Source organism: Pimephales promelas, chromosome 10 (assembly GCF_988280905.1).
Source record: "Pimephales promelas chromosome 10, fPimPro1.hap1.1, whole genome shotgun sequence".
NCBI lineage: Eukaryota > Metazoa > Chordata > Actinopteri > Cypriniformes > Leuciscidae > Pimephales > Pimephales promelas.
The window spans coordinates 22,834,090-22,859,612 of NC_142778.1; the positions used below are offsets into that span (position 1 = coordinate 22,834,090).

Here is a 25,523-nt window from a genome sequence, read left to right on the forward strand (position 1 = left end):
CCTGAGGTGCCTTGATACAGCACTCTGGGAACAGCCTATTTGTTCAGAAATGTCTTGCTGTGTCTTACCCTCTTGCTTGAGGGTGTCAATGATGGCCTTCTGGACAGCAGTCAGGTCGGCAGTCTTACCCGTGAATGTGGTTTGGAGTAATGAAACAGGCTGGGAATTTTTAAAAGCCTCAGGAATCTTTTGCAGGTGTTTAGAGTTAATTAGTTGATTCAGATGATTAGGTCAATAGCTCGTTCAGAGAACCTTTTTTTTTATGAAATGCTAATTTTTTGAGATAGGAATTTTGGGTTTTCATGAGCTGTATGCCAAAATCATCAGTATTAAAACAATAAAAGACCTGAAATATTTCAGTTGGTGTGCAATGAATTTAAAATATATGAAAATTTAATTTTTATCATTACATAATGGAAAAAATGAACTTTTATCACAACATGCTAATTTTTTGAGAAGGACCTGTAAAAACAGCTCGATGGGCTTATATAATCTGTTTTTTTCATTGCCGAAGCGAATCAGAGCGTGTTGCAGGCACAGCAAAGATAAACTGCACTTGTTCCCTTTTCTAGAGAGAACCGAGTTTACGTTAGTATTTAACTTGTCGTTAAATCAACATAGATTTTATTGTTGATTCCGCAAGTTCAATATAGATTATAGGCCAAAAGTCTAATGAACGAGTACTTATGTCCTTATGTCTTACAGGTTAGGCTGTTGTTGGCCGGAACACGCTAGCATTCTGCTATTGTGTGACGTCATCACAGTTTCGAACGGATTTTTAGAACAGATAAGTGAACTTAAAAATGCAATTTTCAGCTGAGTGTATTATCTTAGCCCTCCCTTTTGAATGCAACTTTCAAATTACTTGACAAAAAATTAAACACATGAGTGTTTAATTTCATTAATTTTTTAATTATAAAAGTTAATTTCAACTTTTATAATTAAAAAAATTCACATGAGTTTCACCAGAGAATGTCTAATTGAAGAGAATTGGCACTGGCTGGTTACTTCCGGTTTCTGGACTGGCTGCAGTAACACGTCTCTGTCCATGCGGGGGCGCTCGCGGTCGAGTGGAGAATGAATGGGAGTCAATGGGGTTTCACCGCCAGAAATCCACTTTTCTCAGGATGTAATTTTTTGTCAAGTAATTTGAACGTTGCATTTAAAAGGGAGGGCTAAGAAAATGCACTCAGCTGAAAATTGCATTTTTAAGTTCACTTATCTGTTCTAAAAATCCGTTCAAAACTGGGATGACGTCACACAATAGCAGAATGCTAGCGTGTTCCAGCCAACAACAGCCTAACTTGTAAGAAATCAAAAGGACATAAGTACTCGTTCATTCGACTTTTAGCCTATAATCTATATTGAACTTGCGGAATCAACAATAAAATCTATGTTAATTTAACGACAAGCAGGTGAAAGAGACACATTTAGCCGTTTAGCCCCATAGACTCCCATTCATTCTGCACTCGCTCGCGATCACCTCCAGTGGAATTCTAATGGAACTGCAACCAAGATGATGCACAACGGGGCTAATAGGAAGTACCAAGGCTCTCCGTTAGACGGGCTCTGGTTTCACGCGCTCACAGCGTCACCCATAGACATAATATATACATAGACGCCTATTGGCCGCTGGAGCGTACATCAACGGCGCCGCCATATTGAGGAGATCAACTTTCCCATACATACCTCTCATACCGGGAATTGAGAAAAATGCCTGTTTTGTGCGTTGCTTGGGGCTGTAAAAATCGCCACACAACTGAAAACAGCTTTCGAGGAAGTACCTTTCACAAGCAAGACTGAACGTTTGTTTTTGGTTGTATTTGGTCATGATTTAATTAGTAAGTAACGTTTAGAGATTAAATACTACTGTTATTGTGTCACGCAATGTAGTTTTAATAGTTTTTCAGTCGACAATGTAGTTGTTTAAAGCTCAAATATGTGGTTTGTTTATAAAGATAGAGCCTATTTAAAAATTTGATCTGAAGTTTTCGGAGTTGCTGCGCCCCCGCCCAGCGCTCGTCTCCCCCGCCTGGAACAGCCGTACCACGGCCAATGCTTCTGACGGTTGCCGCTGGCTCGGATGTCTCTAGTCAAGAGGTTAAACATGAGATATAATTCGTATGATTTGTGTTTATCTTTGGTCTCATTAATCTATTAATGGTTCCCTGGTAAATAGTTTTGGCTGAAGGCAAAGTAAAGTTTCATAACTTTATATTTAGGCTATTTTAACAGTATGTTTGACTGAAGCCATAGAGATATACACTAGACCTCACCTTGGGGTTCCAAGCATGCGTCAAAACCGCCGCCATCTTGGAACAGGGGTCTTGTCATAGGAAGTAGCTAGGTAACGCTGCTATCTCTGCTTTTACTTCGAATTCATTGATGGTGGCGGACTTTTGTGCAGCGTATGATGTTCACGGATGAAATCTGAACTAGGAAGAATGTTTTTTTTTTTTTTTTTAAATTCTTTCTGTAATCAATGATAATTACATGTCTGACCGTTGGAACAAACCAAAAAAACAAGAAAAATCGCATTTATGGTGATTTTATTTGCGTTAGACCTGTGTCTACTACATTGACGCTGATGCATTAAAGTGGAGGGGCTCCCCTGTTTCAAGATGGCGGCTCTATTGACGCATTCGTTCCCATGAACTGCCGTATCCAAGGTGAGGTCTAGTGTATATGTCTATGGACTGAAGCTACTTCTGTTATAATGGCTAGCCTATTACTGATCAATAAAACTGAAATTTAGCACAAAGAGCTAAATATTAAATATATTTTTTGTGTGTGTTTATTCTCTAGAAATGTCTTATTCTATTGCTATTATTAATAAACTATTATCAATATTTTTACATGTATTCATTACCATTTTATTTGCTGTATACTATTTGTTTATTTTATTGACTAAACTATTTACTAGTACTTTTCACTTTATAATTTCTATTTGCATTGCACTACAGTTGTACCACAACATATGTATTATCATAAATGATCCATCAGTTATCAATATTATTGCTAAAATCTGGTCAATCACATAAAATGCTTTTTCCACAATGAGCAAACTTAAATATCTCAGTATGGGGATCTTCACCATTCTTATCCAAGAATGTTTTTTATCCATAAAAACGCAGCTCGCCCGTTTACTTACATTTAATTACAATGCAGTCTTGACCTCCGCAAAATGGCGGACCCGTTGACGTATCGCAGCAACGTTCCAAAGCGGCCAATAGGGCGTCTATGTATATATTATGTCTAGGCGTCACCTATCAACTGGTGCTTGTGCACGCTAGCATCTGCCCCACCTCTCGTGTCCTGTCAGCCGCAGGTTAAAAACGCCCTCATATAACTCTTAGATGTATTTATATATGCACGAGGTTGTTCAAATATATTCAAACTTTTTTGTTTTGTTGTTGTTGTTTTTTTTGCTTGCAGGCGCCTGTCACAGAATTTATAACAGAGCGTCCCCGGTCTCCCGTTGCTCGTGCACGCCAGCTTCTGCTTCAGCTCAGCTCTCTAGTCCTGCCAGCAGCCGCAGGTAAGAAACGCACTTACATTTGTGTGACTGACGTTGGTTTGGGATACTGTCATTAAACGTAAAGCCTGTTTACACATAGACTGACCAGAGATCTGTGACAGTTTATGTAAGTGAAAACCCGCAGCAGATTTGTTTTGGTTTTACCCTGTAGTTTGGCGTTGCTAACATGACAGTTGAGTTAACGTTGTCATGCCAACAAGTAACTTAAGTTACTAAACTTCCACCGGCTTCTCAATGTACTGATAAAGTAAAGCCGAAATTGTGTTTTAACATTTATAAAAAGGGCTGTAATGCGGCTAATTATGTTAGCATGTTTGAATTAGCAAGATTTCGTGTAACGTTACCAGACAGCAGTGATGATAAGGCTTGATGATTATCTGGTTTTTTTTCAAGACTGTTTTTTTTTTTTTTTTAACATGTTGACTTTGACCTTGCGCATACGCATTTGACACGCATAGTTCACATAGACTGGATTCAGGTACAGGCTGTGCTGTACAGGCTGTGCAGTACAGGCTGTGATGTACAGGCTGTGCAGTACAGGCTGTGATTCATCACAGACTGTGATGACGCGTTTTTATTGTCAACAACATGTTCAATATGAAAAGGGTCAAATTACCACGATGAGCAGCAACAAGAAAACAGGCAGTATCTGTTGATATCTGCAGGCAATATCTATCTTTGGACCATTACACATTTGGCATAATGCAGACAGAGTGAGCCATTTATTAGACCTTCTGCCCAATTCCAGTTGGCCTTTCTTGATCAGTTTCAAGGACATTGACAAAGGGGAGGGGAACTTCAATATTGATTAATACATATATTCAGTGTTGGGCATTTACTAGTACATTACTGTTATTGGCCCTATATGGGAATATATGTATCAGTACATATAATTAGGTGTTCAAGCACGAAGTGCTGAAAACCTATTGTATTTGCTAGAAAGAAAAAAAAATCCCCTAAAACGCATCGTGCAGCCCAAACCGTAAGGCCTGGAGCTCTGAAACTTTGTCAGATGGTAGGGCCTCATCTCCTTTATCAGCTTGAATATTGTATGTTCATTGAGAACAAATTTATATTTTTACTCGCACACAAAAAAACTTTCTGTGCCAATAAATGCTTTTATGGGAAATCTTAAAGGGTTACCTAAGGGGACAGTCCATACACCAAAGGGCCAGGAACACCAAATTGAAATATCTTGAATTTGAAATTTTGGGAAAATGTACCAGATAAAAACATCAAATGCTTTGTATAGAAATCTAATCAACAAGAAAATGGATTATAACACTCTACATATCAGGCAGAGATGGCTATCATAAGATCAAAGCAACATTATATGACCTTGGGGAGAAAGCATTAAAGTGGACCAAAACAGACAAATGATAAATTAGATATTGGTAATAAAATTTCCTATAAACCTAAAGAGTTTTATAGAGAACTTTGCACATCCCAAGTGAAGGATGTGTCCCAAAAAGAAGCTCTTTTCTCCTCTGTTGACACACCATTCTAATCTGAAGAAAATAGACTTAGCTTGGATAAACCATTTTCTGTTTCCAAACTGAAATAAGCTATACAATTATTGCGTAATAAATCACATGGGGCGAATGGCTTCCCCACTGAATTTTACAATACATTTAGAGATTAGCTTAATCTCACTTCTCAATACGGACTATAAAATAGTTACCTGGGGTAGCCACTTTCCTTGATGCCAAAAAGCCCAGACTCTCTCATTGGCTGTGGGTCATTGCCGATGTCATTTTCTGTCAGAACACATTTCACACAGCAGGATTTTGAATCTCCGTCAGGTCCAGATATTTAGTATGCCAAATAGCTCACAGGGACAGGGCGTCTTTGATAATTCACACTGCGTGATTGTCAATCATGAAAAGAAGCATCGATTTGCCAATGATTACCTGCATTTGTCTGCGATTTCGCAAAACCTGTTGGTGAGTAAAAATCGTGCAATGTGAACTCGGCATTACCTTGATCTTCAAATTCAAAAGGTTTCCACCCCCGGCTCTGAAACTGTTATTCCAGATTATTTTACTCTGTATAAGGCCATCCTTAAAAATATTTTGGTTTTTGCTTATCGTGACGTCACTGATTGGGTCTTCAACCAATGCCTTTGGGCGCACCATTGCAAACCTCATTCTGATACAGGTTATAGACCACAAACAATTTGAAATCTTTGTCAAAAAACATGTTTATTGCATTAATTCCAGCTGCATTCATTTGGGGAAAAAATTGGCAGAATCAATAAAGAAAGAAGCCACTAGTTTTAAATGAAAGTGGATTTTCAGAGGGAAACAAATAAATTAAAATGACTAATCTCACCAGCGCCGCGCCAACCTATAAAACATTTTGTCTTATACTTTTACCCACACATCTACACATCGACGTCCGCTGAGCACTAAACCTACCCTATACCCTAGCGCATCTACAATCGACGTCCGCCGGGTACTAATCCTATAACCCAAGCGCATCTCCAGTCAACGTCCGCCGGGTACTAATAATTCTAACTTACTTGTTCTTGCTGCGCAGCTTAAATAACAGACAGACTCCAGCAAATGTCCTTCTAATGCTTTTAATTACGGCCAGGAGAGTTCTCGAGCAATACTCAGAGAATCTCCCAAGTAAAAACAAGGCCGGTGGATCTCAGACAAATTCCATTGAGAATCCCACCGAAAACACTAATACAACAGTTTTTATAAATAGGGAGGTATGGCATAATGACATTAATTTCATTGGTTCTTCATAGGTAGACTGTTTTGTTACTGGGTAGAGGTGACTTGATTCTAACTTAGTCATCTGTCTAGTTCCATTTCCCATATTTGTTATTTATACACACAGTCAGGTGTTTGACACACATACACTTATCTGAAGTACAGAATGTCTTAGTACATTGTGTCAGAGATTTAGCTGGTCAAATGAGGTCAATGTTAAAACATGGTTAACTTAATATTCAGTTTAAAATTTTCCACCACAATACGGAACACTCACCTTTGCAATTTGAATGTAATGATGCATTTAAAAGTTAATGGCTAAATGAATGACTCTTTACAAAAGTTTACAATGTTGCTGCAGATGCAATAAAATCTAGCCAACATTGAATGAATACATTTGTCAGGTTACATACTGATAATTAATCACTCAAACCCCTTTATCTAAACCTCTCAACTCAACTGCTGGTCGCGTGTCCTCTATGTCTGTAGTTTTTTTGTTTTTTTGTTGTTGTTTTTTTTAACACTCTTCACTCGTGTTTGTAGTTCTAACCGAATCCTCGTCCAATGCGCAATGGGTTGTGGGCAATAACAGCCGATCTGCACTTCGAATTCTGACCGGATATAATAGACCATCCTGAGCCTCTTTGGAACACTCATTTCAACACACTGTGATTTGGGACATCCTAATTATATTTTCTAATACTATTTAGGATGGATAGTATTCGAATTGGGATGCAGATTATATGCCTATTAAGTAGTTCTGGCATATTATGGAATGGTTGATTTTCTTTTAGTGCAATTTTGTACATTTCTGTATGGGATGTGCTGTTTTATTAGTCAGCGCGGTGCTGATGAGATTAGTTTGCACCTCGCTGACCATTGGGTGGCGCAAGCAAACACTTCCTCCCTGCGCTATCGGGTCTGTCACAATACTTAATATAATATTCTATACTATAATAACACAATACTTACTATAATATTCTATACTGTAATTCACAATACTTATTATGATATAATATAATTTATATTATATTATTTTATTACATTTATATTAGTTGTTTGAAGAGTAAAAAAAAAAAAAAAAATCAGTCTTTATGCAAGTTTACAACCAGCAAGTCGGTCGGACTAAAAGGAAAAAAAAATTATAATAATTGGGTCGGTCGGGTTACGGCCATAGACTAAAAAAAATGGACGTAGTATCCGTGACGTCACCCATAGGTTTCTGAAGAGCGTTTTTGAAGCCTAAAGTGGGCGGGGCCGGCCGTCGCCAACTTGGCAGTGCGTGACCTCTCGTCACTACCGGATAAACTAAAATGGGTAAAGAGGCGGGACGTGGGTGGAGCTGAGGTACTAATGCTATGTTACTGCCCTCGCGCTGAATTGACAGCTGATTGAAAAAGTAAAGCCAATGGTTAAAGTTCATGTTTTGCCCTTCGAAATATTATAATAGTTAATAGTTTTTTTTATCAACTTTATTAAACTCACAAGGGGCAATTAGTTAAGAGCATGTATACAACAGTACATAACACAGATCACACACATTTCTCACAACATACAAGCAGTGAACTATGTGCATCGTGATGTATTATTATTCTGCTAGTTAAAAATGTATTAATTACTTACAATATTGCTCTAAGCTTGTGCATGTGACAGTGATTCAAGCCAAGCACACATGTCAGTCGGCATCTCACGTCAAGTTCGTAAAGAGCTTTATTCAGTCCATTTTACAATCTGATTTTGGCCACCTTTAGGTTTCTCAGATGGGTCAAACCAATCCGCGCTCATTCAAGGGTGTGCATATTGCATGGATGGAGAGAAAGCACTGAAATTATCAGACATCCATTAGTGCATGTGAGGGAAACGGCTGGAAACACAGCGCTGGTTGTTCTCTCCATACTCAACACGACGGAATTAGGGGGGTTATGATCCCCTCAAAAATCAGACCCAGCTATATAACCCCCCCCCCCCCCCCAATATCATCACACCATTCAGATTAGAATAAATATGAAATATTCTGAATTAATATTAAATACATTTGCCAGCAAGAAAGATAGTATCATATTTTAAATAATCTGGAAGGTACCCCCCGCCCACCGCACTGACTTGGTATTAGCCAACCCGCTTTCACTACCAAGTTTGTTTGTTGCGCAGTCGCTGGGATGAATGGTTTGAGGAAATAGCTGACGGTGCATTCTAACGGATAGAAAGATGGAAAGGACATTGAAAGGCAGCCAGACAACAATTTTTTAATTGTTGGTCAGCTCCAAAAAAAGCGCAACGTATTTTAGGTATCTTATTTACATTATTAGGAATTTGCCACCTTCAGCTCAATTTGATATTATTATTATTTTATTTTTTGTTCTTTTTGCATGGAGTTTGCAAAGTGACAAAATGAATCATAGCACAACTAACGTTAATCCACACTTGTATTTTCTCAGTTTCGGAATTTTATGTTATTAGAGGCTATATAAATGCAAACACAATTTTTCCATCTACTTTTGAGTCGTATTTCATGCAAAGTGATAATATAATTGCACTTTCTTTTTTCTCTGTTTGTTTTTGGTTTTAATGCTGTTATTGGATGCTAAGTTTTTACAATGTGATGTTAATAAAATACATTTTAACAGTTAAACTTTAAGCCTAGTTTCTTAACATTTTGTTGGGTTGATTGGGGACAGGTGGGGCTCAGAACCCTTTTCTACCTCAAAAGTGGGGAATAAAAGTATATCACAATTCTAATACAGGAATGGCAAATTAGCATGTTACCATTTACAAAAGAAAATTATTCAATAAATAAATAAATTAATAAATATGGCGCGAGTTTAGATGTAAACAATACTGGTCCAGAAGCACTTCCTGTTTCAGTTTGTAACTGTTTTCTTTATTTCACATGTAAAGAAAACATCTTAAAGATGTTTGTTTAACTTTTTGATTCAGTTTCAAATGTTCTGTTGGTTGTATTTTATCCCAGCTTTAGTGTTAAAAAACTGAAACAGGAAGTGCTTCTGGACCAGTGTTGCTTACATCTTGTGAAATGGTCTATAGATAGTGGTTGTCAACAACATAGCCTCTGAACATCATAAACAAAACAATGGCCAACACAAACTGTTCTGGAAAATGCACTTTCTAACGCATGATTTTGCATTTTATAATGTATAGAGCAGTGTTTCCCAACCCTGTTCCTGGCGGCACACCAACACTGCGTGTTTTCTTTGTCTCCCTTATCAAACACACCTGACTCAACCCATCAGCTCATAATCAGGTGGGTTAATGAGCTGATGGGTTGAATCGGGTGTGTTTGATTAGGGAGACAAAGAAAACACGCAGTGTTGGTGTGCCGCCAGGAACAGGGTTGGGAAACACTGGTATAGAGAGATATAACAGTTACCAAATCGCATAGCTTGAGCACGTAGCATGGCAACATTAATGTCCGAGTGATTCCACGTGTACCGCGTATGTACACGCCGTCAAATGTCCGAGCGAAACAAAACAAAATGTAGATCTACATCTGGAGAGCGATATTTATTTTTTCCTAGGATGGTAGGAGTGACGGGTAGGTTGGGGTTGAGGTAGGTCATATGCTATATATATATATATATATATATATATATATATATACACTAATAATAAAATAATAACGTTAAGTCAACGGTATTCATAAACACGCTGAAAAGAGATTATGCGTGTTGATAGCATGCCAAAAATACGTGATACGTGTCATACATACGCAATTTCATGAGATCAGTCTGAGCATGAATGTTGTTGTGACTTAACGTTCCCTTCAAAATGATGCAAATACTGAGAAATGTAATATTTAAACCCCTTCTCTCTTGCTCTGGGGAGCTGGAGGAAAATCATTAGCCAGTCGATGAACATAATCGACTGTAATATTCGGCAAATGTTCAAGACATCTGGAGAAACATACATCCTCTACGTCGTCCATCAGGCTACCGGAAACTAGACACCCCATATCGGTTTCGCAGCCGGAACTAGCATATGCTAACGTGCACATAGTCCATTAACATAAGGGCTAGGTGGGGCTGAAGCCCCAGGGCCCGCGGGATTAGGGGGCCCGTGATTGGCTGGAGAAAATGAGATTGTCAAATCATTGGTGGTTGATTTGTGTATAATAAAATAACAAGAAGTTATTGGAAAATGTTCCTGACTGACATAATTCACCGCCGAATCAAAATAACTCTACAATTTGCACCAGAAAAGGATGCAAATATTAGCCTGGCTGCGCCCTCCTATGCACTTCCGCTCAATTTCATTTTACTTCTGTACTACGTCTGGGATCGCTCCATATCCTTAGGTTTCCACAGAGCCATGAATACATGGCTCTGAATACATGGCTCTGGGTTTCCAGAAACCAATTTTTTGTAGGACCAATCAGCGAATAGAGGGAGTGGCTGAGAAAGATGACGTTGATGTAAGCGCGTCAGTTTCAATTCAGAAATGGCAGCGGAGAAAGACGTGAGAAAAGCTATTCGGTCCGTTGTTGGAAAAGAAACTGCCGAATATACAGAATTTAAAGCCGGATTGTTATCGTCTAACCTCTTGTTGCACAACTGAGGACCAAGTGAAGGAGGCAGAAAGTTTGGAAGTTTGTGCTGGGCAGTTCGTGCACGATGACCGTGACATTTTGGACGGACGGTTTAGCCTGGTGTTCGCGGTGTTCGGAAGCCCCGAGTCCTGGCTGCTAAACTATGGTTGAAGATCCGCTCAGGAGTCATCATGTCAGTCGCTCATATTCCCAACTGTAAATTTACTGATTCTTGTGATGAATAGAACATTTTGAGCCCTTGTGCACTCGTGCAGGAGGTTGGTGTGTCAGTTTTACATGTTGTAAATCATACAAATTGGTTGTGATTTAAAAAAAAAAAATTGTCATAAATAAAAATGTGAAAAACCATACTTTGAAGATATTTGATTTTCAGTTTTAGATGGCAATGGTTGATTTGTTTTACTAAAAAAAATAAATGCCACATAAAAATGTACAAACACATACTTTGAAGACCATAATTAAGGTAATTAAGAAACAATAAGACGTAATATGAAAAATTGTTCTTTATTACACATCTGCAGATAGCGACAGACTGATCATTCACTGTAGCTGCTACAGCATTTGCTGCAGATCAGAAACGACCACAGCGGCGTATTTGTAATGATTAGACACAGCTTCCACCGTTGAATGAATATATCACTGTCCTTCGTGTCAAATATACATTTCGAATTAATAATTGTTCCTAGATTAACAAAACCTGAGGCGCTCGTTGGCTGAAATCCTATTGTAAACATAATCCTCTGATCATTCGGACTTGTTGTTTCCAGCCATTTCGGCGCGTGACATACGTCACTCACGACACCCCGTTAGCGATTGGCTATGGCAGATCGTGAGTGACTTTGGGCAGATCCAATAGATTTGAACTTTAATAGTGAACCCGCCTACAAGGAAGGAAACGTTTTTCAATGGAGCGGTTCCAGACTCTATGTGGAAATGAAATGAACTAGAGTCTGGTTGAACCAGGCTATGCAAATATTCCCAAACTAAAGGCGCTTTTCCACTGCATACTACAGTACAGTTCGGTTCGGTACGTCTCACTTGTGGTGCTTTTCCACTGCATGGTACGGTACAGTACGGTTCGCTTCAGGTCGCTTTAAATGGTACCTGGTCTGTTGAGGTTCCAAGCGTACCGTACCGGTACTAAAATGTGACGTGAAACACTGCAGATCACTGATTGGTCAGACAGAATCGTCATTCCCTGCGTCACTACTAGCGTCATTGGATTTGCGACACGAGACACTTTTTTAGCAGTATTTTTGTTTTGCTGCCATCAGCCTCATTTTAAACACATTTTTCCGTCTAGCAGTTAAAAACAACCACATACCGAGAATCAGGAACACCATCCTCTCGATAGTCTCCATTGTTCCTGTGTTGTGGGTTTGAAAATGTGGCGCTTTTAAGATGATGTCATGGCAGTAGAGGCATGCGCAAATAACGATCAGTCCCACACACTTTGAAGGGGTACTACTGCGGTGGAAACGAAAAGCGATCCGAACTGTTCCGCCCCGAATCGAACCGTACTGAGCCGAACCGTACCGTACTATGCAGTGGAAAAGCGCCATAAAGGAGACACCCCTCGCTGCAGCCTGTAGCACGATGACGTAGCTGGATGGTCCAATACGTAGTGGATGGATGTGTGTTTTGGTGACGTCATTTACGCATGCGCAGTGCCGATCTCTGATTATAATTCGAATGCATTGGTTTTAAGTGATATGTAAGCTCAATATTGTACTGAGATGATGTTCAAACTGTGTAGTATAATACTGTTAAATAATAAGTAATTATTGATGAATAAGTAAGGAAAATGCTAAAATAATAACAGCATGGGGAAAATAAATCTTGTAATAATAAACTCGCATTTATGTTATACATTCAGAATTGCGAGAAAAAAGGTCAGAATTCTGACTTTATAGCACACAATTGCGACTTTATTTCACACAATTCTGTCTTTATAACAAGCGATTGAGGCTTTATTTCACCTCTCTATAACATGCGATTAAGGCTTTATTTGACCTAATTCTGTCTTTATAACATGCGATTGAGGCTTTATTTCTAGCAATTATGTCTTTATGACATGCGATTGAGGCTTTATTTCAAGCAATTCTGACTTTATATCTCACAATTCTGAGAAATAAAGTCTGCGAAAAGTATACTCGCAATTGTAAGGAAAAAGTCGCAATTATTTAAAAAAAAAAGTTTTATTCTGAAAGCTCTGAAAAAAAGAGCTTCGCTCGTGACCATATTTAAATGTATTCTTGGAAGATCAACGATTGTTCACCAACTCTAACTAGGCCTATGAATTCTTAATGTGCATGTGCCATCAGCGTTTATCACAGGATCGCGTAGTCTGTTTAGAGAAAACGGTGTCATCCCCTAATTTAATAACAAATTATCATTTCGACAGAATCAAAACTAACTAGCTGTAAAATTACATTATTCATGAACCGCTATAAAGCAAAAACAATCTGTTACATTAAATTAAAGCTGCTTTGAAACAATCTAAATTGTTAAAAGCGATATCAAGATGACTTGACTTGACTAGTGCGCATGCGCGCGTTACAGGGTCCAACACGTATTGGACCGTCCAGCTACGTCATCGTGCTACAGACTGCAGCGAGGACCTCTTGAACTACTTTGGTTCACTTTCATCCGTGTCCGTGGAAGAGTGCAGCGGCAGCGTCACCGATCGCGTGCACGTCGAAGAAGGTAAGCAAGAGAAGCAGCTGGATTTAAGCACTATTTGGATGGTAATCGTTTCTCGAGGAGTCGTAAGGTATTTTCAAATGATTATAGGGGCTAGTCGGCGATGATTTATTGCAGCCTGAATCCAGAATGTCAGTGTTTTTTCTCCCACCACTCACTCGTGGTGAAAAACACCGGCCGAATTACTGTTTTGTTTTTTGACGAACATCAAGGTCTAAATCCCAAAATGAAACCACAGCAGAAATAATCTCTGAAACTGACAGTGGAGATTCGTTACTGAATCCGCGTTTTGAACGAATGGTTTTCTTTTAAGTGACTCCTCGTTTGCTTCGTCGTTGAATCAAACAGCCGTTTGAACAAATCGGTTGAATGAATGACTCGCTTATTAAGACAGTGACTTGCCGCCACCTACTGTTAGTTTTTGTTTCATAAAGTAGCCTACCCTTCAATGAAAAAGTAGATATCATTTTATATTTAATTATTAAATAAAATAACAATCATACAATTTATGCAATTGTAAATGCAGTGTAAATGTATTAATATTTTTTTTTTTACAGATTTAAAATTATCTTTCATTAAATCTCGATTGCGGTCAACAATGGGCTCTATGCACGGCGTTATTTCCGGTGAAGGATTAAGGATGCTCGATAACTTCCGCCGATCATAGAGTCCAATGCAATACCGAGGATTTATATTGAATTTTATACTCCATGGTTATACTAATGAAACGTTAGTCACAAAAACAGATAAAACAGACACCCCTCGTTGTGTTTATGCTTCTTTTTAAAATTATATTAAATAAACATAACTATATATAAAATTACATCTAAACGTATGTACGTTTCGTTTCAAAGACGGGAGGACAGTAAATATTGAAGACTCTGCCATAATCCCGTTTTCCTCGGTTTTCCTCCGCTTAATCTCCACAACCGGAAATGGACGAGCATCCTTACGTCAAATGCGGAATTTATGCGTGCATATAGCCCATGGTAGCCTACAAGAAAGACTGAACCATCTTACACGGATGTCCCTGGAATGCGACATTGTGCTCTGCTAAATTTAGCAAAAAAGACTATTTAACTGTAAGACAGAAAAGGAAATTTAAAAGGAAAGTTCATCCAAAAATAAAAATTCTGTCACCCTAATGTTGTTCAAACTGAAAGAATTTCTTTCTTATGCTGAACACAAAATTAGATTTATATAGTGTTAGTAACCAGACAGTTTACAGTAGTCATTGAGTTAATATATATTTTTCTTATGAGTCAATGGGTGACATCAACTGTCTGGTTACCAACATTTTTAAAATATCTTGTTTTGTGTTCAGCAGAAGAAATAAATTCATACAGGTTTTGAACAACATGAGGGTGATGTTGTTGAACTATCCCTTTAAAATTATTCATGGTTAAGTAAGTACTTATTGAGGAAGTATGACTGAAAAATGAGTAACGTTTTTGCTGATTTTGGCAACCTTTAAGTTTTTGAGGTTATATCTGGAGTAAATGCACTTATGGAAGGGGAGAGAATAAAAATGTTTATCAATAAAATGTTCCCAAAATTTACCATGAAATTATGTAGAGTATTTTTTATCATGATATTCCATATCAAAACTTTCCTGTCATAAGATGTTGATATTATAACAAGTTTATGCATAACAGGGATTCTATTCATGCACTGTTTATTTCATAGCACTATGATTGTTATTTGTTTATACAAAAAAGATTTACTGCAATGCTTTTTTCGCCTTAGTTGATCAGTACAAAATGTTACTTGTTCAGACATAATTTTCCATTGAAAATTCGAATATTGGTCATACTTCCAAAAATTATAATGTGTGATTCTGAATGCCCGTATCCACACCAGCGCGGTGATAAACAAACGCACACTCACATCAAAACATTGGATTCATCCGCAATCTTTCATGCCGATGTACAACCCACGTAAAGTTGATAATTCTGTAAATAACTTACAGTTTTCAAACAGAGATGGCAACAAAGAGGAAAAGCTACGAACTGCAGCTTTAATAACAATAAAAAAATATTTATTGCGGTAAAAGACTGTGGCGTGGCAATCAGATGATTGGGGGGCCCTTGGTTTTGCTATAGCCCCAGGGCCCAAAGTCCTCTTAATCCGGGCCTGGTTGTCACACGTCGATTAACCGGTGAGAAAATATCCTCACCGTCACAACACTAACTTCCACTCCAATATAGATTATATTGAAATGTTCCTTCACTTGAAAGAGCTTATCATAGAATCAATTCCTTACAATCTTAAACGTATCAGAGTCACGTTTATCACCTATAGAGTGGGAAAGACAGTGGGTATTCAAGAACAATCTTGATTAGGGAGTTTCTGAGAGATATTATCACCTTTAAACATTTGACCGTATCACTCTAACACTTGTATCGTTCTCTTCAAATTTGCATTTAAAGACAGAGTTTGGAATAACAAAGACATAGACACGGAGGCACCACTTGTCTCGTTCTCTTCAATTTACATTTAAAGACAGAGTTTCAGCTCCATGCTGATAGAGAAGACGAATCTGTTTGTCTTGATTTACATTTAAGAGAAAGCTTAATTTACATGCTGAGGGGGAAAACAGATGTAATACTGTATAAAATGTTTGCGCTGGGATGAGTTCGGGGTTCATTCTGACGCCGGTGAACCCAAGGTGCTTTGTGTGCCTTGCCACTGCTATGCTGTAATAAACTTCATTTTTGAGATCTTCGAAGTCCACATCATTTTTTCCTACAATTTCATAAATTGAAGAGTGCAGATTCCCAGGAGATTCCCAATTCGCATACTATCCGTCCTAAATAGTATTTGAAAATAGAATTAGTGCGTCCCAAATCGTAGTATGTTGAAATGAGTGTTTCAAAGATACCCGGATGGTCTACTTTTTCCGGCCAGAATCCGAAGTGTAGATCAATGCAAACTCTAACGGCTGATATTGCCCACAAACCATTGCGCGTTGGACGAGGATTCGGTTAGAACTACAAACACGAGTAAAAAGTGTTAAACTACAGACAGGTAGTCGATACGGAGGACGCGCGAGTCCCCGCGGTTGTGTAGAGAGGTTTAAATAAAGAGCTTTGAGTGATTAATTATCAGTATCTAACCTGACGAAAATGAATTTTCAATGTTGTCCACATTATATTGCATTTGCAGCAGCATTGTGAACTTTTGTAAAGACACGTTTAGCCATTACGTTTTAAATGCATCATTATATTCAAATTGCAAATACGAGGAGAGCATGCAAGACCCACAACTGGCAGATGAACGTGCTCCGAAACGGTAGAAAATAAAATTAGATAGAATGGAGGATTTGAACTGTGACAAGATGATTGACAGGGCAGTTTACGGTGACAGGATGCACGCAGCACAAAAAGAGTACATACTTTTAGGGCGTAGTATAAGTAAGCTAATTGGGACGCAGCAAGGGTTTCTTTACCATAGTCTGAAATGGGTGTCAGATATGAAGATATAAAAATGCGTCATTTTAGAGGAGCAGGGCTGTGAAACGCACTCTTTTAACTGATTCAGACAAATGCAAGTATTCAGGCAATACAGCACATCGTTCATCTAGAAGATTAGATTTTTCCTTAAGCTGCAGTTATCTAGATTTCAGGTGTCTTTGAGCGGATTTCTGTGGCGGCCGTGGCCATGCAAGTAAGTTGGAGCCAGATGTGAAATTTTGTAAAAATTAACTGCTGTTGTTTCCACTGTGCTCTTTCTCTAGCTCATCTGCTGTCATGCTTTCCAGAGCGGTTCCCATGGCTGGGGTCACTGCGCACAAGATCAGTAAATACATCACCTTCTTCGCCAGTGATGTCGATGGGACTCCTGCGGCTAGCTTTTCACCTGGTCACCCTAAACCTATATTGCTGTTACTGCCATGGCTGGGCTCCAGACCGCAAGCCTTTGGCAAGTACTGTGAGATTTACTTTCGCAAAGGCTTTGATGTACTCGTTGTGGAAAGCGAAGTGAGACAATTCCTGTGGCCCCGTTGGGGGTTGGAGTACGGTGGCCATGTCCTGGATTTATTAGAAAGCGAGCGCTTCTCACAGCGCCCCCTAGTGATCCATGCTTTCTCCATAGGAGGATATACGTTTAGTCAGGTTCTTGTTCATGTGGCCAAAGATACCCAGCGTTACCAAGGCCTGACAAACAGGATCAGGGGTCATATCTACGACAGCCTGGTCATGGGATCACTGGACCATATGGCCAAAGGTATGTACAGAGATTGCAATGTAAAGTATGTTCCTATATAATCCTTTCAGTCAGCACTGCTAACACTTTGGGTTTGGATGGTACGATCAGAATCTTGCATCATGTTATGATTTTTTTCATATGATGTATATTTTATATTATTTGTACTGTAAATTCGAGTGGTAATGTTTAACATTCAACATTCAAACTTCTACAAACAAATCTTTCACTTATTTCATGTACAATAAATGACATAATAGCTACATTAATGCATGGTATCTACTACAATATCACAGATGTATTAAAAATGTAAAACTATCTTCTATTTTAATTAATTTTAAAATGTCATTTATTCGTGTGATGGTAAAGCTGAATTTTCAGCATCATTACTTCAGTCTTCAGTGTCGCACGATCCTTCAGAAAACCTTCAGAAGAGGGGTGTCTGTTTTATCTGTTTTTGTGACTAACGTTTCTTTAGTGGCATGGAGTATAAAATTCAATATAAATTCTCGGTATTGCATTGGACCGTACGATCGGCGGAAGTTATCGAGCATCCTTAATCCTTCACCGGAAATACCGCCGTGCATAGAGCCCATCATAGGCTACGTGACAGTATCATGTTTTTTTTTTGTCAGGTTTGATTTCAAAGTTGATTAAAACTAAAGTAATATACTATTTCATATACAACTTTACATATCCCTAAAGTTATGATGTTGAAATATCATGCTTGTAAAATAAAACCATATATTTATTATGTCAACCAAAGTACTACCTCATCGAAAAAAAATATTTTTTTTACATAATGTAATTTGCAGTGCATAACACTACTGCTTGTTAGGGCTGTGAATCTTTGGGTAGACAGCGAATCGATTTGATTCACGATTCATAGGTTTTCGATTCGATTCATGAACGATTTGTGCAAATTCAGAACGATTCGATGCGATTCACATCCAAATTCGATGCGATTCACATCCAAATTCGATGCGATTCGATTAATTCGATTCGATTCTTAATTTTTTATATGCATTATAGTATTATTTTAATGCTTCACCCAATGGGTCTTTGTCTGGGTTTGAATTAGCCTATACAGCGGCCTTTCGGGGGTCAGATAGTGGGGATTTTGTCCATTGTTAATGTTAGTTCATGTTTGTTTTTAATTTTAATGAATATATTATTATAAAAAAATTCAATGGCCTACAAATTAGCATTTGCAAGTAGCAAATATTTTGAAAAAGGCTTTTAAAGTATTGCATTAAATGACTACATGCACAAATTAATGGAGACGTTTTCATTAGTTTCATTTTGCGTCCTCTCAGTGCACTCGTTATCATCTTTTCACTGGATTTTGCTCGCGCTCGGTCCCATAGCTCTCATGCTTTCATAACGTTAACTACAGATTTTTGAGCAGTCCATGTTTGAGCTCGATCTCCAGCTGAGCTCTCTGTCGAGAAAGCAATAGTTTTGAGGCAAACCGCTCAAGCCATTGTTAAAGCTGCCATGCCATTGCGTGGGCACTATGAAATAAAACGCTTTTATTCATTTATTACATGGACTCTCCGTACACGCAAGGTGGTCTCTCGCTCGCTTTCCCTCTCTGCCGAGTGCGTGCAGCCGTGTGTGAACGCGCGATACGCGGTTTGGAGCGCAACCTCTGTCTCATATGCACGCTCGCTCTAGATTCCGGAAGATTTTATCTAATTTGCGGTAATACAAGCTGATCACGACATGAGTAGCTCAACAGGTAGAAAGATAAACTCATCTTTCAGGCATTTGACCGACCGGGCTTCAGCGTGAGAAATCAGGGGTGTGTGAGCGCCTGAAACCAATCAAATGCGGATGTCGTATGACGGCCAATGCGTGAGGCAGCTTGTACCAGGAACACTTTAAGGTTGTGTTTATATATTTTAAACCACTGAATCGCTATAAAATCGTGATTAATTCGATTATTAGCCTTTTAAATCGATTATTCACGTAAATAAACGATTCACGATTCAAAATACATGTTTCAGGATCGATGCATATGCATCGCCAGGATTTATAATCGATGCATCGAGAAAACGAGTGAATCGTTACACCCCTACTGCTTGTAAAAACCTTAAAACATTTCACTCAATGTGGAGATAAACGGTACTTTTTAAAAATGTAAAGTTGGTATGATTTCTTTTAATGTTTTTGAAAGAAGCCTCTTATACTTACCAAGGCTAATTTGTTTTGGGTCAAAAATACAGTAAATCAGAACTATTGTGAACAATTCTTACAATTTAAAATACATTTTGTTTTATGTTATAAAATGTAATTTATTACTGTGATGGTAAAGCTGAATTTTCAGCATCATTAGTTCAAGTTCAAAGTTTTATTGCCATTTCAGTACATTGAAATTCCTGCGTGTTTCTCAGAGTCAGGTTTTAAATGGAATATAAAATAAATAACAAAAACTGTATATACATCTCACATCACATTTAAACTGCAAAAAATGTAAAAAAAAAAAAGATCTTTCTTAAATAAATACATATTATAGTAAATAATAATAATACAGCGCATACAAAAATAGAAACTCTAAATAGAATAAAAAAATACTTGCACTGATCATTACAATATTTAAAAACATGGAGTAGGGCACTTTTTGCCCTCCTTAATGCCCTCCTAACAGTGGCTGGAAAGAAGCTATTAAGGGGGGGGGGGGGGGGGGTTGATTGCGATTTCACTTTTTTCATTTTAAATAGTGTGTAATGTTGCTGGTGTGTAATGTTGCATCCTATGACGACAACAACTTTAGACGCATTTGTTGAATTGGCTGATATTGACTGAAAAGACCATTTGCTCAAAAATCATAAAATACACTTACTGTTACTGGAGGTGACGGTTGATCGCAAACAGTAGATGACGATCCACAGTTGAGGATTAACTTTTAAGCCACAACAACAGGATTAACCCACGACAGAACGTTTACGTTTCCAAGAGACATTACCGGCTGTCGTTGAAACAATGGAAGATTATGTGTACAGATCACCGAGGGCGGGGCCTATGCCACAACCACACTGTCAATCAAACCCCTTGCTCAATTCTACGTCACAAAGAGCTGAATCTTAGAACAGCTCGTTCTGACAGTGCATATGATTTATTGAGATTGAAAAAAAACCACTGGGTGGATTTATCATTCTAGGGTGGTTTTGCTCACACACTGCCAATGCCAGCACACATTTATGTTCAAACACCATGTAAAAGTGAATTTTACATAATAGGTGCCCTTTAATGACTCCTTATAACGTACTTCAAACGTCTCTTATAATAAACTGATTTTCTCTAATTTGTAACCAGGCACTAAAGCGTTTACCCATAAAACTAGCTTTGAACCAATCGGATCGCTTGGGTCCTAAGTTGGGACTCATCTCTTCACCACACCGGGTTCGAGTCTTTCGTTCTTCCTGTCAGTCCCATAGAGTCTAGGTTGTCAGCACCAGAAAGAGAAATGATTAGTTCATCTCTTGAATTCGGGTTCGGCCGGGTCCGAGTCTTTCGTTCTTCCTATCAGTCCCATTTAAGTCCATGCTGTCAGTACTGGAAAGGGGAATGATTAGTTCATTTCATAGAGTCTTCGGGTTTGAGTCCTTCGTTCTTTTCTCATGTGACTGGTCTCTCGCATCAAAGACAACATTGGATTTGTATTATTGACTGCGTCTGAATGTATATTGTGATATATAGGCATACAAAATATGTTCAATAAACATTATACACAAAAGTTCCATTATTCCTTATTATTGTCCCTGTCCGTCTCTTTTTTATAGGCTATTATGCATCTGTGGTGTGTTTTATTATATATTATACATTAATTAACTACTATTATATTATACATAATCTACGTGCTTGTTTGTGAATTAGTTTGTAAAAAGTTTGTGAATTAGGCTATTGCATTCGGTAACAGGACTCCACAGGATACATCCACAAGCTCCCAGTCTCTCTCTCAAACTGTTGTCAGCATGGCCCGCTTATACTATATGCAGTTTCCTCACACCAATCTGAAATCACAGACAGGTGATTGTCATTTGAACTTGACCCACTTATTCACCGCTCAGCTCCGTCCCCGCTTTCCCACTACAGACTTCGCTGAACCACGCCCCCCTCGCCACAGGCGTTAAGTATCCGTCCAACGTGTACTACAGTTTAGCCAATCACAACACACCGGCCTAAACTAACCAATCTGAGCCCACTGCCTATTTCTGAGGGAGTGGTTTCATAGAATCAGGAAGTCAACCAGTCGTTCAAAGGACAGAGGAGAACGCGGCTGACAACAAAGGTGAAATTTATAAAAAAATAAGACTTTTAAAAAAAGAAAAACCACAAGTACATGCTATATTGCACCCCATAAACACAACTATGCAAAGAAAAAAAGCAGTAAACCACCCCTTTAAACAAACGGGCCTTGTGGGTACTAATGCTCACAGGCCTACGGTGTCTCGGTTTATAGCCTGTGTCCACCCATTTAAACAAGGCATAAGCTGGGTGATGTTTGTCCTTAAGGATGCTCTGTGCTCTCCTTCTACAGCGCTGGGTATATATAGTGTCCTTGGAGGGGAGGTTCGAGCCGAGAACCCTTTGCAGTGATTTCCTCTCAGTCAGGGTGGTGTTACCATGGCACACTGTGATACCACTGGTGAAGATACTTTTAACAAGGCCTCTGTAGACATGGGTTAGGGGTTGACGTTGCGGTCCGGCCTTCTTTAGTACTCTGATGAAATGCAGCCTCTGCTGATCTGTTTTCACTGGCTCTCTTCACTCTCCAGTCTTCAGTGTCACATGATCCTTGTTGTTTGTTTTCCAGGTCTGGGTAAAACCTTATTTCCCCGGTTTGAGCATCTCGTGAGATCGACTGGCCTTGTGTACTTCCGTCTCTTTAAACACCAGACGGTTGACTACTTCAACTCGGCGATCAGTATTTTCTGGAACACTCCTTTGATGGCACCTTCTCTCTTCTTTTACGCTGAGAACGATGTATTGTGTGATTACAAGAGCTTGGAGAAGATGATGGAGGATTGGAGGAATCGGGGCCTATCTGTCGAGAACAAGAAGTGGCAAGAGTCTATTCATGCAGGGCATCTGCGCACACATCCTCAGGAATACCTGGCCACCCTAGATAACTTTGTGATGTCTCTCAACATGGTGCCTCTAAAGGCCAAAATGTGAACTCTGAACTGCCATCATCTGCTTCCATTAAACATCAGAAATTGCCTGAAGTGCCTGGTTTGACTGTTATATAGACATTCTCTTTAGTTTAAGGTCGCAAAATTTACTTGTTTCTCTAACCTCTTCAGTCTGTTGAAATATTTATGCGACTACATTTAATAAAGACCATACCACTGGCATGTTGAGCGTGTAATACTACATACAATCTATTGATATGTGACCGATTTGGTTTGTTGTAATACAATTTTATTCACAATAAAACGTGGCTATGACCCACTTCACCCTATGGTTCTATGTGTCACTGGTGGTGGTTGGGGAGAGAGATACCCTGATGAATAGTTGTAGGTGTAAGTGCTAGGTCTACATAAATGCCATATTAATACATTCATTCATACACAACACTTATTATTCATACTCCTACACAAGACATGTGCATGTTTTTTGACATCACCTAGGTCTGTGTTTCCCAACCCTGTTCCTGGCGGCACACCAACACTGCGTGTATTCTTTGTCTCCCTTATCAAACACACCTGATTCAACCCATCAGCTCATAATCAGGTGGGTTAATGAGCTGATGGGTTGAATCGGGTGTGTTTGATTAGGGAGACAAAGAAAACACGCAGTGTTGGTGTGCCGCCAGGAACAGGGTTGGGAAACACTGACCTAGGTCATCATAACATCAGAGCAAGGCTGACCGTACTCAAACACATTTCGAACCAGCATGCTGATCACCCGGGCTGATCCCCGGTGATCAGTTTTGCACAGATTTTGCTCATCTCAAACAAGTCAAATCTTTGATCTCACAGGTGTCTGATCCACTGCGAGAAGAGAGATCTGTCCGTCTGGCCTGTGATTTCTTCACTCCTCCCATCACTGGAGCCGCCTATTCTCGACTACATTTCAGGCGAGGCAAGGCGCATCTCAGGCCTTGTCCACATGGACACGGGTATTTTTATCCACAAGTTTCCTGCGCCCCATGAGGCCTTGCATCAAAAGTGGGCGCATCTTCCGGTTTGAAGTAAAAGCGCGACAGAAGTGCTAAAAAAAAAAAAAAAAAAAAAAAATCGCCAAAAACGGGCTTCAATAGAGTGCCGAAGTTACCGACGTCACTCTGTAGGCCAAAACGCGGAAGTGAGTTAGCATTTTAGCACTACGGTTCCCTCGCTCTAAAGCCTATGGGATTTTTGAAAGGGTTTTTGCTAAATCGCCTGAAATAAGGTCTGTGGTGAATAAAACCTCTAAATATTTTCACGTTTTGATCTATGACATAGAACACACAGTTATAACCTGCTTGTGGTTTTATAAACTTTATTGTGTCTGATTTTGTTTTTTAAAATCTTTATATAGGCTTCAAAATGTATAAATTTTGGATTAACTTGTAAAGATCATCTTGATTAACAAAGAGTTGTGACCTTATTTTTAGCGATTTTCCAAAAGTCTATGGGGAAAATGCATTGGTTTTCGACCGAGGGAACCCCTGCGCCGCTAGCTTCCGAGTTGTCCTACAAAGTGACGTCATCACTTCGGCACTCTATAGTCACAATGGAGTTCCAATGAGATCGCTCTGTCCATTTCTTTTACTGTCTATGGAGCAAACCTGACGTCAAATGCGGCGGATAATGGCACACACTCCACGCGAAAAAATTAGTTTAACGTAGAAAAAAACGTAGAAAAAATTAGTAATTAAAAAAAAAAATCAACACGTCATTATCAAACAATATCAAGTTGTACTTCTGAACAGTTGCAACAGTCAGGCTCACTTAGCCACCTAAACTCATTGCAAATACATAGTGTAAAAAAACAAAAAAAACACTATAACATTACATTAAATAATGCTTAGTCATTCATACCTTTGATAAAGTTTGAATTGTGTAAATCCAGAACAACTCACGTCTCTGTAGGAGTAATTCTATGTCGCCCCCTCTAGGTGGCAAAGTCACTTTCTCAATCCCACAAAACTGTAAAGAAGTAACATCGTGATTCAAAGTTACAAAATGTGTCGCAACTGGATAATTCATATCTTCTTCTGATCGAACTCTTATGCTCACTAATTCGTTTTCCCCACATAGCCAATACCACACAGACAACGAATGAAATAAACCACATGAGTGAGAATGAAGAGTCACGTGCCGATTTGGGCGGGGTCTGAGCCGGTCGGCCATGATGGTAGGAGACGCTATCAGTTACCAGGGGCAACGCCTTTAGAACCCCACAGAGACTCTACCAAACATTCCAGAGCTCTTTAATTTTCGCGCATTTATTATTTTCGCGCATTTATTATTTTGGCAGGACAGAGACGGATCTAACGAGAAAAAGGAAGAAAGTAATGCAAAAAGATAAGGCGAAAGAAAAGGGACCATACAGGAACAAACTCACACAAAGCGCAAAACAGCTGTATTTGGAGAAGCAGCGTCAAGATATTTGTTATTTTGCACTAAAAACAGTATTATTATTATTATTATGCTGTCCATGAAACTTATATTGTCCAAATATACATATATTTCAGTTCTCAATAAATACTGTTAAGCCATACCCAGATAGCAAACTGACATTGAATCAACGTGGAAATATGACATCGAAACAACGTTGAGCTGACATTGTTTTGCTCATC

The 25,523-nt window shown here is 38.9% G+C and overlaps 2 protein-coding genes and 1 long non-coding RNA gene across 7 annotated transcripts in view; 1 reads left to right on the top strand and 2 right to left on the bottom strand.

Moving 5' to 3' along the window:
- The window catches only part of prrt4a (proline rich transmembrane protein 4a), a 42,541-nt gene that overhangs the window by 13,885 nt on the left and 3,133 nt on the right, over positions 1 to 25,523 (bottom strand). The window lies entirely within an intron of this gene.
- On the top strand, positions 1,647 to 23,198 carry LOC120462089 (transmembrane protein 53). Of its 4 annotated transcripts, XM_089135499.1 has the most exons (5): positions 1,647 to 1,841; positions 2,563 to 2,669; positions 3,436 to 3,538; positions 17,262 to 17,752; positions 22,551 to 23,198. In XM_089135499.1, exons 2-5 carry the CDS (start codon positions 2,651 to 2,653, stop codon positions 22,910 to 22,912), a joined length of 975 nt encoding a protein of 324 aa, XP_088991625.1. In that variant the 5' UTR covers positions 1,647 to 1,841; positions 2,563 to 2,650; the 3' UTR covers positions 22,913 to 23,198. The 4 variants fall into 4 exon arrangements, with proteins under 4 accessions (XP_088991625.1, XP_039506485.2, XP_039506486.2 ...); XM_039650551.2 differs by lacking the exon at positions 2,563 to 2,669; XM_039650552.2 differs by lacking the exons at positions 1,647 to 1,841; positions 2,563 to 2,669 and adding an exon at positions 1,858 to 2,100.
- On the bottom strand, positions 22,717 to 23,965 carry LOC148977412 (uncharacterized). Its single transcript, XR_016169920.1, has 2 exons — positions 23,576 to 23,965; positions 22,717 to 23,363 (listed from the first exon to the last, which is right to left on the bottom strand). It is a non-coding gene; the product is annotated as an uncharacterized LOC148977412 (long non-coding RNA).

What these genes read in the sequence shown, in the direction of transcription:
- LOC120462089 (XM_039650549.2), top strand. Translation starts at nt 3,241, where the DNA reads ATGTATATATTATGTCTAGGCGTCACCTATCAACTGGTGCTTGTGCAC. An exon ending in AGTCCTGCCAGCAGCCGCAG is followed by an intron (nt 3,539 to 17,261) that starts GTAAGAAACGCA and finishes CTCTTTCTCTAG; the next exon opens with CTCATCTGCTGTCATGCTTT. An exon ending in ACTGGACCATATGGCCAAAG is followed by an intron (nt 17,753 to 22,550) that starts GTATGTACAGAG and finishes TTTGTTTTCCAG; the next exon opens with GTCTGGGTAAAACCTTATTT.